The sequence below is a fragment of the Typha angustifolia genome, chromosome 15 (assembly GCF_048772165.1).
Source record: "Typha angustifolia cultivar Huaian chromosome 15, ASM4877216v1, whole genome shotgun sequence".
Classification (NCBI taxonomy): Eukaryota; Viridiplantae; Streptophyta; class Magnoliopsida; order Poales; family Typhaceae; genus Typha; species Typha angustifolia.
The window spans coordinates 15910809-15929248 of record NC_133253.1 but is presented as its reverse complement, the minus strand read 5'-3'; the positions used below and the strand labels follow the sequence as shown (position 1 = coordinate 15929248).

The following is an 18440-nucleotide window of genomic DNA, read 5'->3' as shown; positions in this document are numbered from 1 at the left end:
AATAATTGTGCTAAAATGGTCTATTGAGATATAAACTCAAGATAATCTTGTAAGACTGCCCATTTTTTAGAAAGCAAGAGGTCGGAGATAAATTAATCTTAATGAGATAGTGTTAAACATTAGATTCAACTTGTACAATTTTGTGTGTTCATTAAGTTCTTCTAATAAATTTTATTACTTTTATCAGCTAGAATTTTGTGATATTTTTTGAACCAATTATCGATAAAGTTATGTTATATGACCTTTTTCTCAAAAAATTACATGTAGTAGGTGAATGTTATCCTATACTAGGTTACAGTTGCACTAAGGAGACTCAAGACAACATACTAGGAGTAAGGGTGTAAACGAGCCAAGCTTGAGAGAATTGGGCCTAGCTCGGGTCGGCTCAATTATTTTCCTAACTCGAGCTTGATTCGAGCTAGAAAAGCTTAATTTGACTTGGCTTATCTCCAACTCGATGAGATAGTGGAGGAGGGAGAGGGCCTCATTGTCATCCCCAAACTCAAGTTTCATGTACATGAGGGATCAAAGCTGGAGGGTGTTAGTGTTCTCGGGGTTGGAATCGAGGAGAGCATAGAGAGAGAGTCGAGGAAAATATGGGAAGACCACTTGGGCGAACCGACTGAAGGGACTTTACTTATCTGAGAGAACTATTCAGCAGCCTTTCTTCGCTTGAGAATGGTGACAATTGCTGCCTGCCTTGCGAAGCTTTGCTTTTATCCGATTCTTATTTTATTTATTATCCCTGAATATGATTTCATCTTCATTTCATTCTCGTTTGAAGACTTGAGCCTCTCCTCCATTGCCAGTGAAGAAGCAAAGGGTTTGGCCCTCACTGGTGGTGAGGAGATCTTGCTGTAGTCTTCGCAAAGCTCTCACGCCCCGCTAGATTAGAGCTCTCACGCCACCAACATCAACATTGCCAAAAGTCGAGGAGGAGCCTCCATCCTTGATCACTAGCACCACAAAGGCCCCTACCAAAACCCTAACCATAGCCCTAATATCACGCTAGGCTCGATTGCTAGGATTTGACAAAGGGGCAGAAGGAGAGAGGAGGAGATGGTAAGTAAGACGAGAGTGGCTCTAGTGAGGAAATCCATGGATAGGGGGTCATGATGACTTGGACGAGAGTGGTGCCGGTCTTCTAGGGTTAAGACTTGAGAAAGAGCATATGATATATATATTGCTATAATATCGAGCTGAGCTCGAGTGAGCTAGCTCTAGCTCGGCTCAGCTCAATAACATATTTGAGCTCAAGAAAACGGCTTAGTTCATTTAGAGCTCGAACTAAGCCCACTAACTTTTTTGACAATTCTAATCAGGAGGATGACAAAAGATAATAGGGTCATATTCTAGAATTTTACGGCATTCTATTCCCTAGGCTTGCTGGAGCATCATCCGAACAACCTAAGTTTCAACAAAAATACCTGAAACTAATAATAAGGTCGAATTATAGGATTTTGCAGCATCATCCGAGCAACATAAGCTTCAACAAAAATAGTTGAAACTGCCAAAGCTACATCGTCACTCGTAGTCTGTAGGGAGCCATTGTGGTTTCTAATGACAAAACCTACATCAACCGATGAGGAGAAAGGTTGCAGAAAGTCATCCGTGTTGATGGTGATCCATCTGATAGGTCCCACGGGGCGAAACCTTTCAGCTCAAGAAACAAACTCACGGCATTTTCAAAAGACGATTAAGCTTAGAAAAGAAACTCGCAACAAGTCAACGTCATACCAATCGGGGTGGCAATTTCGTGAAAAGAGGCAAAATCCATGTCCCTTGTTTGGTGTTATTTACCTTAGCACCGTTTCTAATTCTATTTTACTTTACCCACTCCGATGCCGCCAAGCCAAAGTCTCGTTCTCTCTCTCCTGCCTATATTTCCATCTCTGCCATCGTCGCCACTCGCGATTCGCCTTTGAGGAGAAAATAAAAGATTCACCGGATCTGTGGATCTCTCTTCCTCCTCCTCCTTCCTGGCTCTCCAAATCCCTAGATTTCTAGGTCTTGCTCTTCTCGATCTGCGGATCTCGTCTCCGCATCGTCTCCCGACTGCAAAATGGTACGTTTTCGTGATCCATCCCCGCTCGGTCACCGGTTTGGATGCCAGATCTGGCTTAGAATTGGTTTCGCTCGAAGGAAAGCTGGTGATCTTTCCGAAATATATTGCATTCGTAGATTCTAGTTTGATTCACGAGTCTTTGATCCGGTAGAGCATTGAATTTTCTCGAGATCTGGTGTTTTGAGCAGTGACTGACGAATGTTTTTTCTTTTCTTGTTTGTTTTGTAATCGCGGTGGTGGCTGCAGCCTCTCAGATTAGAAATCAAGGTACTTCAAGCTGACGCTATATATTCTTCTAATCTATTGATGTCTTTGTTGGTCATTGTGCTCAAATGTTCCATATTTCATATATCTAATCTGCTTTCAATGATCTGGATCAGAGGAAACTCGCCCAAAGATCAGAAAGAGTAAAATCAGTAGATCTGCATCCAACCGAACCATGGTAACTGAATACTATGCTCAATATTCTTTCAATCTCGTAAATCAGCATGCTGTTGATTCTCATCGAGCACTTGAATTTATTACCTTTATAATTTCCTGTGCAACTTATCTCCTTTTCTTTTTAAGTAATTACGTATAAAAGATCTTCAGAAATTCATCTTGTAATGATGTTCAATCTTGCATCTCTGATGCTGCAGGATTCTGGCGAGTCTTTATTCTGGAAGTGTCTGCATCTGGAACTACCAAACGCAGGTATGAAACTGATTCAGCACATATTATTTGAGCTTCCTATGCATGAACGATTCACTATGAACTAGAGTAAGATATTGCAGAGCTAATGACCCTTGCATATATCTGGTTGTGAATAAGTGAAGATTATATAGGATTATAAACAAGATAATGTGATTCGCATAACACATTACAGTGTTGCTGGAGATTGAATCATAAATTGCTGCATTCACCAATTGATGGGTTTTAAAACTTATTTAGAAATTTTGGAAGGGCAATCTCAATAATCTTTCAGTGACGATTATGTTATTTGCATTATTAGGCCACATAGAAAACACAATACATGCCATTTGAAAATCAGTTCAAATTTGTAAGTCATCAAACAGCTGGGGAGTGGGTGCCAGGAATCAGCCCTGATGTCATCATGTAGGAGGAGACTTCGTAAACAGTACAAATGCCACTCGGTGTTGAGTAAATGCAACCAATGTAGAACCATACGGTTCTATAAATGAGAGACTACAGAGTAGTGCTATATTTGATTGCTTCAGTGTCCCAAAAGGTGAGGCATAAATGGTAGGGAGGTGAACATGCTGGTTTATATGTTGTAAAAACATATCCATTTGGAAAGCTGATTTCCCTACAATATTGAACATGAGAGTTGTAAAATTACAAAAAGACTACCGACTCCGATGTAGGAAAGTCCTAAAGGGTGTCAATTACTAGATTGTAGGATAATCAAAAGGCATTTGGGACCCTGCAAAAGGTTTACTTTGGAATATTATAGGTGGAAAGAAGTACGAAAGAGATTTGAAGGGATTGTGCGTCCAATCTAGAGAAGTTTGATTTATAGGAGAGCTGGTTGTTTAGATAGTTAAGTCTAGGTTTTGGGCTTTAGAAAGGAGAAAAGATGGAAATGTGGTTCAGTTGACAGGAGGAATAGATGTTAGATACACTCCCAACTCCTTTTGTGTTACTTTTCAAGAGCATAACTGCCCTCACATTCCTTAATCCTTATTGAATGAAACACAAAAGAAATGCGTATTGTCCATTCCTTGTATAGTTAGTTGAAATATTTAGCTTTCACCATCTTAATTTATTTGTGTCCTGGACCAAGAAAAGAAACTGAGAAATGTAACCAATGAAAAGAAAAGGAAAAAAATAATTTGGAACAGTCTTAAAAAACTTGAACCTCTCTGTACCAGTGTAACCTGCCCATTTGAATTAGCTCAGATGATTGATTGAGGACTTTGCCAATTTTCTTTATCTACTATTTTATTTGGATGATACCAATGTGTAGGAAATTAGGAATTAGATTCTAATGAGCAAATTGAGACATCATGGCACAAGAAAAAAATTATAGAGAGAAAATATTTATATTAATTATTGTTATTAACTTTACGATGCCCAAATTCAAGTATAAGCAAGTAGATTGGTGCTTGGAAATCTTTTAGGTTTCAAGTTAACCAGTTGGGAGATAAAAATTAAAACTGCATAACTATGGTGAAATCTTGAAGGATCTAACTTCATATTCCCTTTGGCATTAAAATATTGAAGGATCTAAGTTTTTCTCTATATGACATAAATTTTGATATCTTCTGTGTTCCCTTCAAAGTTCGAACTTATGCTTAAACCTGACATCCTCTAAAGTTTCAGAAATGAGCATTGCACAGAGGGAACCTACCAAATAATTAGCACCTAAAAGATCAATGGCTAGCCAAAACTTTTATTTATCATGGTCATTGTCAAAAGTTAGAATCATAAATACTGTATAGCAAGCAGTCAAGCACATTCTCAAGGTTGCTTTTTGTTGAGATCTACAATTTCTACAAAGCATGTCATAAAAATTATGATGCTATAGTATACAATACAAACTCGGATACTCATTGTTGACCCTCATGCATATCAACATAATTGTTTGACACTTATACTGACACTACCCTTTAATGTAAGCTTCACTTATTCCAACTCAACTCATGTGATTATTTAAATAAACTATATCTATATGAAGACAATTTACCATGGCAAAGATTTCAACCACTAAAAGTCCATTGTTTCAACCTTTTTCTTAAACATTTCATTTACAACTGTGCCGCACTGGCATCTTAGTTTCTTTTGATTTCTCCCTCTATAATAAAAATATCCTTGATGTTTCTACAGACTATGGTGAAATCATTTGAAGTCACTGAATTACCAGGTTTGTTATTTTATGCTCTAACCTTCTCGTGGTGTTAGAAGTTAATTAATGGATGTACGTTAAATTTACAGTGAGGTCGGCAAAATTTATTGCACGCAAACAATGGGTTGTGGCTGGTGCTGATGATATGTTCATTCGTGTGTACAATTATAATACAATGGACAAAGTTAAAGTTTTTGAGGCCCATACCGATTACATCAGGTGTGTGGCTGTTCATCCAACTCTTCCATATGTTCTGTCATCATCTGATGACATGTTGATAAAGCTTTGGGACTGGGATAAGGGTTGGATATGTACGCAAATTTTTGAGGGGCATTCTCACTATGTGATGCAAGTTACTTTTAATCCAAAAGACACCAATACTTTTGCAAGCGCCTCACTTGATCGCACAATAAAGGTTTGTAGTAATATGCTTTATTAGTATTTTTTTTTTCTATATCCTGGTTATAGCTGATTTTGATCTTATTTCTGTCACTTTTTATTTTTTCAGATCTGGAATCTTGGTTCACCGGATCCAAATTTTACGCTAGATGCACATTTGAAGGGTGTGAATTGTGTTGATTATTTTACTGGTGGTGATAGGCCATATTTGATTACTGGTTCTGATGATCAAACTGCAAAGGTCTGTTTCCTTTTTGCCCTATTAGGCTAGACATAATTTGCTCATACAATTTTCCGCTAATGTGTTTTCACTGAATCAGGTCTGGGACTACCAAACTAAGAGCTGTGTCCAAACACTTGAAGGCCATTCACATAATGTTTCAGCTGTCTGTTTCCATCCTGAGCTTCCCATAATAATGACAGGTTCAGAAGATGGAACAGTTCGCATATGGCATGCAACTACTTACAGGTTTGCATTTTGGTGGATTTATAGTTGTCTTATCCATTTGAGATCTAGACTTACCTTTTCTACCTTTGTCATTTGAGCTCTTACACTAGATTATTGGTGTTGGTCCTGATATATTGTTTTGATTTGTGAATATGAACTTGCTGTGGTCTGCATGAACCCATCAGCCTAGACAATTAAGTATATCTTTACTTTTGAAGTTATTGCATATTTCCATCTGCTTTTTCAAACAGCAATAAGTCATTTATCTTTTGGATTTTTCTATTAATCAGTATGGTGATTTATCTTGTGTAACAGGTGCAACTGCAGGACTTTATTTTTGTTATTTGATTCAACACTTGAAGTTTCAGTAGCAATGGACTGATTTTTCTTGAATTAGTTTTATTTGTCACGGAGGAGAAATCTATACTTGGCTACATAAAATTTGTTCATAAGTTGAAGCCCTTACCTAATAGATTGATATTATAATGCTATGTGAATAATCAAATGTATGCATAAGGGAAAATTTCATTTTTAACACTTTTGAATCAAAGCCTCATTTCCCTAAAGATGTTCAAACCAAGGTTCGGAAAATTGGTATCGGGATTGGGATTGGCCGTCCGGAAAAATGATACATATCGGTCGTCTGTATCGAATTAGACTATTTTAATTAAATAAAATTTTAAATATTATTTAAAATATTGAGAAATTTCTAAAAATTTAGAAAAAAATTATAAAAAAATAAGAAATAATAATTACTCAGATATAAAGCCTAAAAAGTAAAATTTTTCTTCTTTCTTTTTTTCTTTTTTTTCTTTTAATTGTTACTTTGAGGTATCCCACCCTCTCCCTCACACTCTCTTTTTATCTTTCCCTCTCTCTCTCTCCCTCACTCACACTCACACACACTCTCTCTCTCCCTCACTCTCTTTCTCTTTCCCTTTCTTTCCCTCTCTCTTGATAGTTGCTGGCTGCTGCTGTAGGGCCGAAACCAACCAATCGGTTGGCTTTGGCCCGAATAGGGATCGGCTGAAACTAGGAACTATGGTTCAAACAATACCTTGCTTCTAAGCTAAGTGACGAGTTTTAATCTTGAAACTAAAGTTAAGTTAATCATGCATACAAAATATTAAAGTGCCTTGGGTTTAACTTTGTCTGAACTAACCAAGTTGAGTCCAATGATGGTTGAACTTTTCCCATCCTAGTCAAGTACAAATAGAGGATGTAACAATCAGATTTGAGAGAGAAATAAGGACAGCTTGATAATCACAAATATGTACATTGGGATAAAATATTCCCTTATTCCATTTTCTATAGGAGCTGTCAGATTGATCTTGATGTATGGTGTTAGATCAATCTTTAGGAAGATGTTGGGCTTGATTTGAATGACTGTACCTTTTATGGTGAAGTTTTGGATGACTGTGTTGACATTGATTTATGCTCGAGGTCAACTCCAGTAACTGTTGGAATGAACCAAATTGAACTTCAACTATAAAGTCACATGATTTCTATTATGAAATATGAGATAGTACCAGATATGTGGTTGAGATAATTGTTAAGATTATAAAGATGGATTAAACCACTTATGCAAACATTTAATCAGGGGATGAAGGCTAGCTAATGTCTTAATTGTGGTGTTAAAGTATATTGTGGATAGGTGGTGATGCTAGTCTTGTCTTAGATAGTGGTCTTAATTTTTTGCACGAGCTAAGACGTGACACACTGTCAGTCTGTCACCAGAATCAACAGAGTCTGGATTGTCTTTTTTTTTTTTAAAAGATTCCATTAAAAACCAAGTTACTTGTTCTCTTTTGTTATAGATTGTGGTCGACACTTTAATCAGTTTCAGATTATGGAACTCCTCTTGTGACTTGAGTGTGGCATGCACTATCTAGTCTATTTAGCTGCCTTTTATATATGTGTCGATTGCACCTTGCATCTATGGATAGGTAGATCTTCACATCTGGTGTCATACAAAATTGTGATATTTCTTTGGGTTACTGAACATAACTTCGAGCATCTTTACTGTGTCTTTTGTTAGAACTTTAGTACTCTAAAGCATAAATTGTAAAGTGTAGACTAGTGCTGAGACAACTACAGTCAACCAATTTCCCTGTAATTTAGATCATCTTCTTTTTATTCTTATTTTCCTACAGGTGGTCTGATAATCAAATGAAGATATCCCCTCAGGTGATGAGTGGGGAGTAAATAGTTTTCATGAATAAATTAGAGCTAGATTTAGCCGGGATAGATGCTCCAACTTCTATTCATTTCTTCTTCCTAGTTTAATTAGCTTTTATGAGGAAGTAAAAGAATTAGTTCGTTTTGATTTCAAATTTATTTTACTGGCTCGCAGGCTCGAGAACACACTTAATTATGGCCTTGAACGAGTTTGGGCTGTCGGATACATTAAAGGTTCAAGAAGGTAAATTGAAGATTGTTGCTTCTACTAATCTATTTTTGGTTTTTAACACAGGCATTTAGTGCCAAATCTAGATTGTCTGTATTCTGATGTTATCATATTTTTTTTATCTGTTTTAATTTATACAATCCATCAATATTTTATCTGTCTAATTTTGTTCTCCTTTTCACCCTTCAAATCTATGCACACTCCTGCCCTCTACTAATCTGAGGGAGAATATATCTTTCTTCATAACTTCTAGCCAACTCTCTTTGATAAATTTTTCTCCAGTCCTCATTTGTGCTAATACCAGATTGTGATGATCATGCCAATGGCTTCATTTTCATAGGGTGGTAATTGGGTACGATGAAGGGACCATCATGATAAAAATTGGCCGTGAAGAACCAGTTGCTAGCATGGATAGCAGTGGAAAAATTATTTGGGCAAAGCATAATGAGATTCAAACTGTGAATATCAAGGCAGTTGGTGCAGATGTCGAGGTTTGTGAATTATTTTATACTACATAAGTTAAAAAGGAGTTTGTTTGATGGTTCTTAGTTTACTTTTACTGTCAGGTCACAGATGGAGAAAGATTGCCATTGGCTGTGAAGGAGTTGGGAAGCTGTGATCTTTACCCACAAGTATGTTTGTAAGCAAATAATTAGTCCTGTGTTGTTTCATCTTTTATTTTATTTTTTCTGGTTTTCTTACATGTGGTTTTGAATGTTGACAAACTCCTATACAGAAGTTCTGATAGCTCCTATTATTTCAAAGAATGATAGATAGTAGTAAACCACTGCTTAAGTGATTTCTTAGTTTGGGCTGAGACTAGTCCTCTGGACTTAAAATGTCGGTTTGTCTTGTTTTGACCATCATTTTAATATTTTGTTGACTTCTCGAACTAGTTTTACATGTTAAAACAGCAGCTTCTCTTGACAAGTTGACATCTTCATGAATTAAGTGCTCTTTTGAAAGTAAGGTCATTATCGGTTTTGAACTGACTCAGTTGAAGCAAGAGAATAGCTGATCTTTGCTTCTGGCAATCAGTCATTTATAACCAATAAATGTTTCTTTTGCGCAATTATGAAAATTTTGTACACCATAAATGTTGTAATTAATATTTCGATCTTTTGATGGTTTACTGGTCTAACAATATTCTTGAGTAACAGTTTCTTATACTTGAGTTATGTCTTGCTTCAGTTAATACCTGACTTACTGTGCTTTCGTTTGGCCAGAGTTTAAAGCATAACCCAAATGGGCGATTTGTTGTTGTTTGTGGAGATGGAGAATACATCATATATACTGCTTTGGCATGGCGAAATAGATCTTTTGGATCTGCATTGGAATTTGTTTGGTCATCCGATGGAGAGTATGCGATCAGGGAAAGTACATCCAGAGTAAAGATTTATAGTAAAACATTCCAGGTTTGTCATCTATTTATATATAATACTGTATATATAGTATGTGCCTATGTGGGCTGGCTTCTAATGTTCCTGCTTCATTGTTCTTTTGATATGCTTAATATAAATACATATGTAACATGGATGGTTGAACTGTTATCTCATATCATACAACTATGATCTTGTATTCATTTTCTTTTACTTATTGAGAAGCCCCACAAGGGAGGAAGTCATATTTGGTTTTGTTTCTTCATATCTTTGTCCTAGTGGAAATTGGAAATATCTAATGTCTCCATCTCTGTTGCATTTGAATGTATTTTTCTTTTCTTTTGTTAATCATGTTCATAATTATAAGAACACATAATTCTTATTTTAGTACATGTGCTTAGACGCATTATTAACTAAGATTAACAGCTCGTAATATGCTAAACAACTGTTTCTTGACATTTTGGTGCTTCTTTTCTTTGGATTTTTTGGGTGAAAGTTTCTTTGGATTTTGAATATTGTTGAGTTAGAGTAGTTATTTACTTGCATCATGTTTGTCGTAGTTTGCATGCAATGAGTCTCAAATGTAAACACTAGAAAAAGGGCACAAAGAGATATATTGGCTCCATTTCTCTCTGTGATCTGCAGAATATGGATGTTTTTCCCATGATGGTGTAACAAATTGCAGTTATTATTTGAATCTTTGAACTTTTAAAGTTGATTGAAGAGTTATGGCTTTCAGGAGAAGAAAAGTGTCCGGCCAACCTTTTCTGCAGAGCGTATCTTTGGTGGAATATTATTGGCAATCTGCTCCAATGACTTCATTTGCTTTTACGACTGGGTTGAGTGCAGATTAATACGTCGAATTGATGTGAATGTTAAAGTGAGTTTATTCTTCACTATGAAACTGTATGTTTGTATTATTATGATGTATTTCCTCCAAGTTTATGTTCCAATAATATCTCCAACTTTGGGTTTTGCAGAATCTTTATTGGGCTGATAGTGGTGACTTAGTGGCAATTGCAAGTGATACATCATTCTACATCCTAAAGTACAATGTTAGTATGGACATGACTTTTTAGACTGCAAATGTTTCATCTCTGAAGAGGGACATGCTCTGATGAGTTTGATGTTTCCTTAATATGTGGAATCACATTAATTTTGGTGCAGAGAGATGTTGTTTCTTCTTATCTTGAAGGGGGAAAGCCAGTGGATGAGCAAGGTGTTGAGGATGCCTTTGAGCTGCTTCATGAGATCAATGAGCGTGTTCGGACTGGGATATGGGTTGGGGACTGTTTCATTTATAATAACTCTTCATGGAGACTTAATTATTGTGTTGGTGGAGAGGTAGTAGTTTATTAGTGCATCATTAGATGCTTTTATTGGTATTTATTTATATGGATTCTCACATTAACTGTGATTACCTACTCATTCTGTGTTTGTAGGTCACGACGATGTTTCACTTGGATCGGCCTATGTATTTATTAGGATACCTTGCTAGCCAAAGTCGAGTTTATCTTATAGACAAAGAGTTTAAGTGAGTGAACTTGGAAGTTGAAAGTTGCGACATGCATATTGTCATCTGACCATTGATTTCTGTGACTAATAATTTTACCCATTGCAGTGTTATCGGTTACACATTACTCCTCAGTTTGATCGAGTATAAAACTCTTGTAATGCGTGGGGATCTGGAACGTGCAAATGATGTTTTGCCGACAATACCACAAGAACATCATAATAGGTGGCTTCATGCTCTATTCATCTAGATCAGTGGCGCTTTTACTAAACTGATTTATCAGACCTGAATTTTACTGATGTACACTACAACCAGAAAATTAGTAGTTTTTTTTGGGGATAAATCTAATATCAAATCAAACACATATAACTTTGTCTTATAGTGTTTATCATCGGTGATTTACTGTCAGATTTAGCTGATATCAAACTTGAATACTATCTTTCGAACCTTCCTTTTCCTGATATCCTCATTGCAGTAATGGTATGATTTAGATGAGATTTGCTGAAAATATTTTTGATACACAGTTTATTGTCCCTTTTCTTTATAAATATCAGCTACTTGCCTTACTATTTTGATTACAATATTCTAACTCATTTTTCTTCACTGAACATTTTCTCCATCTTTGTGGTACAGTGGTTGTATAAGCATTGTTATTTAGCTATCATGCACCTTCTCTCATTGGGAATTTTATTTGGCAGTGTGGCTCATTTCTTGGAGTCCCGAGGTATGCTAGAGGATGCTCTTGAAATAGCTACTGATCCTGATTACAGATTTGACCTAGCTGTACAGCTTGGTAGATTAGAGGTTGCCAAGGTATGGTTCACGTTTCTAGTTGCTAATGGAGGATATATGGTATAAAAGTGCATCTTAATTTCCATCCTGCAAACTGATGTTTCTTACAGTAGGTCTCTTTCTATTGAAACATAAATTTACAGGCAATTGCTATTGAAGTACAAAGTGAATCTAAGTGGAAGCAGTTGGGAGAATTGGCGATGTCCACTGGAAAGGTATTACTAATAATCTTCAAGAAAATCTCAGTTGGTATCAGTTTAAATTCAAAAAAACTTTGTATGGTTGGATTTGTTATGAAATTCTTTTGTTCTTTTGGAATAGTATCAAATAATGCTGATGCATCATACACTGATAAAGTAAGCATTAGGGAAAATTTTGCAAGCACAGTGGCATGCTAGTTGTATAAATTTCTTTACCAGACAGGATAATTGCCTGTAACAGTAAGTAAAAAGAAGAATGACATGAATGATAAAAGAAAAGTTAGATGTATACAGATAATGCTAAAACAGGCCAGATAACTAAGTTTCAGTTTTAATTAACAGTGGCTTTAAAGGAAGATATTAAGTGTTTCTATCAGGTACTTTTAAGATGTAATGGCAGTTATAGCATGTCTGGGAGGGGATTTTCATCAATGAATTATTTCTTTAGCCAGCACTCAGTAATGTTGCTACTCTTTAAGAAAATATAAGGAATATTAATATACAGGTCTTTATTTGCCCTTCAATTATCTTTATGCAGTTAGGAATGGCAGAGGAGTGCTTATCACATGCTATGGATTTGAGTGGCTTATTACTTCTGTACTCAGCTCTTGGAGATGCTGAAGGGATAACAAAACTTTCATCCCTTGCTAAAGAGCAAGGGAAGAACAATGTTGCTTTCCTTTGTCTCTTTATGCTAGGTAAATTGGAAGATTGCCTTCAGTTGCTGGTTGATAGGTAACTTATATGCCTAATCTTCTGTATGCACAATTTGTACTAATTAGTTTACCATTTCTTCTTTTGGTAGTTGTCAATATAATGATGGTGTTGCCTTATTCATTTTATATACAGTAATCGCATTCCAGAAGCTGCATTGATGGCACGATCTTATCTTCCAAGCAAAGTTCCAGAGATTGTAGAAATTTGGAAAAATGATCTCAATAAAGTACTCTTTGACCCTTCTCTTTTTCTCTTTCTAGTGTTAACTATCTTGGCATGCCTTGACTTCTAACCAAATTTCATGGTAGTAGACTGCCAAGAAACTCTTTCACTCTTTTTTAGGACTTGATTGCTGCTATTTGTATTCTGATATTTTTCTGGGTCTTTCAATTTTCAATTCCACAATTGACAGATATTTCTGTTTTGTTCTTCTTATTTGTTCTTTACAAAGGTCAATCCAAAAGCTGCAGAGTCTTTGGCTGATCCTGGCGAGTATCCTAATTTATTTGAGGACTGGCAGATAGCTCTTGCTGTTGAAAATAATCTTGCCCACAAAAGGTGCCTGCTTTGCGATCTCTCTCCTCTTTGGAATGTTACATTTAGCATGCAACTTTAGCATTCAATTTTTGTACTTCAATAGTATCTGTTATAATTTTCTTAAAATAATGTTACTGTAGTACCAAATAAATTCATATTTTGTGTTATTCTATCATATGTCATGATCACTGGTTTGCTGGTGCAAAAAAATGGTACAGTGTTTGAATCAGACTCTGGATTATGTTGGCTGCCAAATTATTTTTCAAACCCTAGTATGCAATGCTGGAACCTAGGTGGGTAGCTTGAATAGCCAATCAAGAAAGAGATGTGCAAAAACTACCAAAGTCCTTCAATTACAAACAATGACTCTAATTTGCATGTTGCTCTAGTTCGATTGTCTTATGTTAATGTAGAAATATTTTGACGATTTGTTACATTGCAATAGTCTACTTCTTATTATCTATAATTTAATCCTAAGTATTAAATAATAATTTTTATAAAATTTGATGTTGCTAATGTTTTTTGATCCTACAAATTTGTAAATAGTATTTCTAGATGTTCTATTAGTGTCTAATTTTACTGGTAATACTAATAAAATGATACTCTAGTTTGATTTACCAACTTATTTGGGGGCTTCCTATTAGGAAATAGGAGTATGAATATTGTTAAGGACAATTAATTTGAATGATGTAGTATATAGTGCTAATAATTGACTAAGAAGAAAATAAATAAGAACATGTTGATTGAAACTGGTAGCAGTAACAATTAGACAGTCGGTACTATATCATGCTCCCTGGATTCTTTGCAGATTGTAGCTATCATATAGCTTATCAAACCTGATTCAATATGGTGGTACATGAACTATTTAGTTAATTATTTCTGTCTCAATTTTTGGCATCATAGCTTACTTGATCATAAATACTGTTTTTATTTTTATTTTTAAAAGAACATCAGCACTAACTTATTAGCTTGCATACCATACACAGAGCAATATTAGTTTTCTATCTTTCTTATGTTTGTAAAATTTTCTTTTGTCCTCCATGTTATTTAGTTTCCTGCCATTCAAGGATATTTCTACCAGGTGAAACTCTCTTTGCTGCCTGATACATCTCATGTCAGCGAAGTGTTGGCAGGAGAAGTGGTTTTCAATACATTCCAAATGGATGCTATGTTTGGGTTCATCAGGGGAGAGGAGAGGAGAGGAGAGGAGATGAGGAAGCAAGAATAGTAGTGGGTTCTGGTCCGGTCTAAATCAATATGAAACCCTATCAAGAGGGTTTCAGATGAATTTCGTTTGGATCATGCAAACATATTAACTTTTAGTTACTAAGGTGTTGCGTTGGCTTTGGGTTTGTAAACTCGGTCTTTCAATTCATCTATCCCTTGTTGTCCCCTATGACACCACGCTTGTGCCGACCGGCGCGACATGTGCCTCTGAAAAGTTAATAATTGCTGCCATTTTCTTCATGATTATTGACATTAACTATGAATACTTAGTAATGGGAAAGAAAAATAACTGGAAAGAGGTAGCAGAGGACTTGTTCTGAATGTTTTGATATTAAAGCATTGTATTTTGGTGCTTAAAAATTTATTTATAACAAGAAAAAAAAACTGAACTTTCATTGGAAACTGAGTGATCTCAAAGCAGGCAGACCGGTAACATGGCATCCGTATAATTACGACACTTGGTTATGCACCTGCAAGGAAACCTTAAATGTTTCAAAGGATCTGAATAAAATCAGAATCAAAATCCATGCAACTCTTTGGCATGCAGATAGCAACTCCAAGTATAAGTAGCTCTAATGATGTAGTTTCTATTCTAGTATTCTTGTATTACATAAGAACTACCACAAGCTTTGCAAATTAAAGCTACAGAACCGTCAAAATGACTGAGAGAATGGGAAAGTTTATTGCATTTAATATGAAAATACTGTCCAGGAAAATCATTATAACATGCTTTCCATAACTTGAGATAAGATCGATATTCCAGCTTTTGGGAACCCACAGGTTGGCAAAAGTCCAGATGAGATGCCATACTTCAGAAGCACACATTTGATTGGGAACTCTTTTATCAGATTGGTTGTATGTACTATATAAATGTCTGAGGTTAAGAGGACATTGTGCCTTGTCGACACTAGGAAGAGTGCCAGAAAAAGGCTAAGTTTATGAATTTTGAGCCTTTATTCCTCCTAACCCACACTGGGATAGCCTAGCCATAAGGTGGTCTGTAAATGCTCACAGGTTTCCCTCACAAAGATGGGATTTGGGTCAAATGAGTTCTGCGGGGAGCAATGAGAGAATTTTGAGTGTTACTACCAGAAACCTACAATGGTGGTGCTAGTGTTTTTGTTTCTACTAGACATCAATTATTTCTGATCGACTGATGTTGTCTTTGATGATCTGCTTTGAAGTTCTACTTTGGGAAGCTTATCTCTTTCAAAATTTAAATGACCCAAAGATGTTCAAATTTAACGAAATTTCTCACTTGTGCAGGGGTAATTATCTACCTGCTGAACAGTACTTAAGCTACGCTGAAAAGACAAATGTAACTCTTGTGGAAGCTTTCAAAGTGATGCAAATTTCTGAAGAGGATTTACCTGTTGAAAATGGAGAGTATGATGATGAGGTAATAGTGTTCTTTGGTTCTTTATAGTTTTTGCATGGAAGTGCATAAGCACAGTAAAGCTCAAAGATATTCTGATGCTCTTTGGTCAAAATGTATCAATTAACCTTATATTACGTTATGACTGCTTAATTACTTAGTTCCATTGTTTTAGGTTGCCTTTTCTGTCCCAGGCCATTGTGAAACATGCAAAGAACTGTTTTTATGATTTGCTATAATGCACTTGGATTTTTTTGTAGACACCAAAATTGCCCAATATGGTCTTTGGTATTCCTCTCTAATAAACAATACATTGTTCAGTTTGTCTGGTTTTAATGTTAATTATATCATTCACGGAGAAGAAAGTACAAAATATGATCCATAAGACTCGTAGTATGAGAAAGAATGATTTGACAGACCATCAGGCTTGTTCAAGCTTGATATGTGAGTGATATTACTTTGACATTTAATGGCAGTTGTGGCACTGTATTAGTTTGTGCTGCAATAGATGTTGGACATTATAAATGACTTCTGACCAACACCTCCTTTATATAGCTACAATCTGGCATATCATAGACCATCATGCTTTCCTTCTCACCTGTGCCTCTATTGCTGCTTCATATATTTAATGAGAGAGTATTTGTAGATAATGGAAGAGAATGGAACACAAGAAGGTGAAGAAGAAGAAGAGGAAGCCGTTGAAGTCGACGCTGATGATTCTACCGATGGTGCCATCCTTGTCAATGGGCATGAGGGTGAGGAACAGTGGGGTACGAACAATGAAGGAACTCCATCAGCCTAAAAGAAATTGGTTGGGCAAGTGTAAAAATCCAGATTTATCTAGTGATTAATTGGTTTTTCCCCCAAATTCCAACATATGTCTAAAGAGTGCTATCCCTTTAAGTGCTCCTGGTTAGAAAAACAGGTGTTTCTACCTGATAATATGAATTAGGCTTCCATCACAATTATATGCTCAAATTATATATTGGAGAACATATGTTCCTCTGGTCTATTTTTGGACACCAACTGTTAAAATTATACACCATTTTATGCTTCAAAATTTTTTTTTTCTGATATTGGTTCATAATTGATGCCGCAAAATGGCATTGCAGTGACCTATTTTCACTTGATCTATATTTGCACTTTGCTTTACTATAGCACCTCGATAGTTCCTCTGAATTTAAGGGAAATGTTCTTATCGGAACTTAGATTTGTCCGAAAGTGGGCAACACTTTTGTTCAGGTGAAATAAAAGTCAATATCATTATATGACAATGTCTTACTATTGCTTTTCCATAAATGCTCATTGTCAAGGTCTAAGCAGGATTCATTTTTCTTTTTTCAGTTAAGTTGATTGATGACAAACTCATGTCACAGATTATGATGATAAAATCTTCTGAACTGCATAGGTTGAAATATGTAGACTTAATGTTGCTAGTTCAAGTGCTTTAATTCGAATTGACACTTCAATTCTACCTTATTTTTTACATTTCTCCATTTTATTCACCATAGTTTTTAACATTTCCCCCTTTCTTTCTTCATCTTTTTCTGTGCACTGAGATGTTTAAATGTGGAATAAAGTCTTATATAAGCCTCTTGGATGTACTTATGTTTATTGAATATTCTTATTTATTGTTCCGTTCTGACTGTTTTTTCTTTTGTAATCTTGCAGTGCTAACTCCTAATCAATAGGGACCTAACAAGAGAATAACCAGCTCCAATAGTTGCATCTTGTGCCATCTTCTCAAGGTGAAAATCTATCTCCTTTTAAGATTTAATGGAGTTGATTATTTGCTTTCTCTGAGTTGATTAGCTCTTTACATTCTAATTGGCACATCTCTTGATATTCTGTTTTTATTCTCTTACCATTTGCTTTTGCCCAACTGCATTTAGACACTCATATACCGCCACATGCCAATTCTTCAATTGCTAAATGGACTTGTAATGAGCATTATAGTAAAAAATAGTATATATCTTTGAGGATATCAAATCAAATTTCTTTTGCAGATTAAGTTACTTGCCTTTTTCAGTTTCTTTGGTGGTGGATGGTTAAACATCACTCTACCACTGGCCCAATTTTGTATGACAGTAATAGATATTGGAGCCATTTTCAATGGAGATCTTTAGCACAAACAATTTCTTTTCTAACTCCCATTAGGCTCTGTAAATTCATATCATCCATGTTTGTGTTGGTAGCAGGTTGCTGCTGGGAAGAAACCATGTGATAGCAGTTCCCTGTTTGTTGTCTTACGTTGGTCCCTAGGATTGCGGAATCTCAGGATTGGTGCAAACAGCTACTTGGTAATTGTCCTAATATGAAAAGTTCCTCTGTAACATTTCATTCCTAGAAATGTAGAGTTGCAGATATCTGGTACCACATCCAATTCTTTCTTGTTTTCCCATCTAACAAACAGCGGTTTCCTGAGGTTTTGATTTCCATTGAGTTATTCATTAAGATTTTGTATTTGTTCTACGGGATGAGCTTATATTTAATGTAGTATACAGCAGCATTGGTTTTTTTTTTTTCTGTTTGACTG

At 35.8% G+C, this 18440-nt stretch overlaps 1 protein-coding gene across 3 annotated transcripts; it reads left to right on the top strand.

Moving 5' to 3' along the window:
* Positions 1–1861: 1861 nt before the first annotated feature.
* LOC140777696 (coatomer subunit beta'-1-like) lies at positions 1862–18427 on the top strand. 3 transcript variants are annotated; one of them, XM_073121985.1, is made up of 26 exons: positions 1862–2065; positions 2312–2332; positions 2446–2507; positions 2704–2758; positions 4892–4928; positions 5000–5325; positions 5419–5550; positions 5630–5778; positions 8111–8179; positions 8505–8655; positions 8731–8796; positions 9391–9579; positions 10283–10423; positions 10524–10598; positions 10711–10887; positions 10986–11077; positions 11165–11281; positions 11755–11869; positions 11992–12063; positions 12587–12783; positions 12898–12991; positions 13217–13323; positions 15796–15928; positions 16551–16674; positions 17576–17652; positions 18103–18427. In XM_073121985.1, the coding sequence occupies exons 1-25, from the start codon at positions 2063–2065 to the stop codon at positions 17593–17595; spliced, it is 2724 nt and encodes a 907-aa protein (XP_072978086.1). In that variant the 5' UTR covers positions 1862–2062; the 3' UTR covers positions 17596–17652; positions 18103–18427. The 3 variants fall into 3 exon arrangements, with proteins under 3 accessions (XP_072978086.1, XP_072978085.1, XP_072978084.1); XM_073121984.1 differs by having other exon boundaries at positions 16551–16726; XM_073121983.1 differs by having other exon boundaries at positions 1863–2065; positions 16551–16720.
* Positions 18428–18440: the final 13 nt, after the last annotated feature.

Coding starts and splice junctions, on each gene's coding strand:
- LOC140777696 (XM_073121984.1), top strand. Junction 5,551..5,629: donor CTGATGATCAAACTGCAAAG/GTCTGTTTCCTT, acceptor TCACTGAATCAG/GTCTGGGACTACCAAACTAA. Junction 12,992..13,216: donor GGAAAAATGATCTCAATAAA/GTACTCTTTGAC, acceptor TTCTTTACAAAG/GTCAATCCAAAAGCTGCAGA.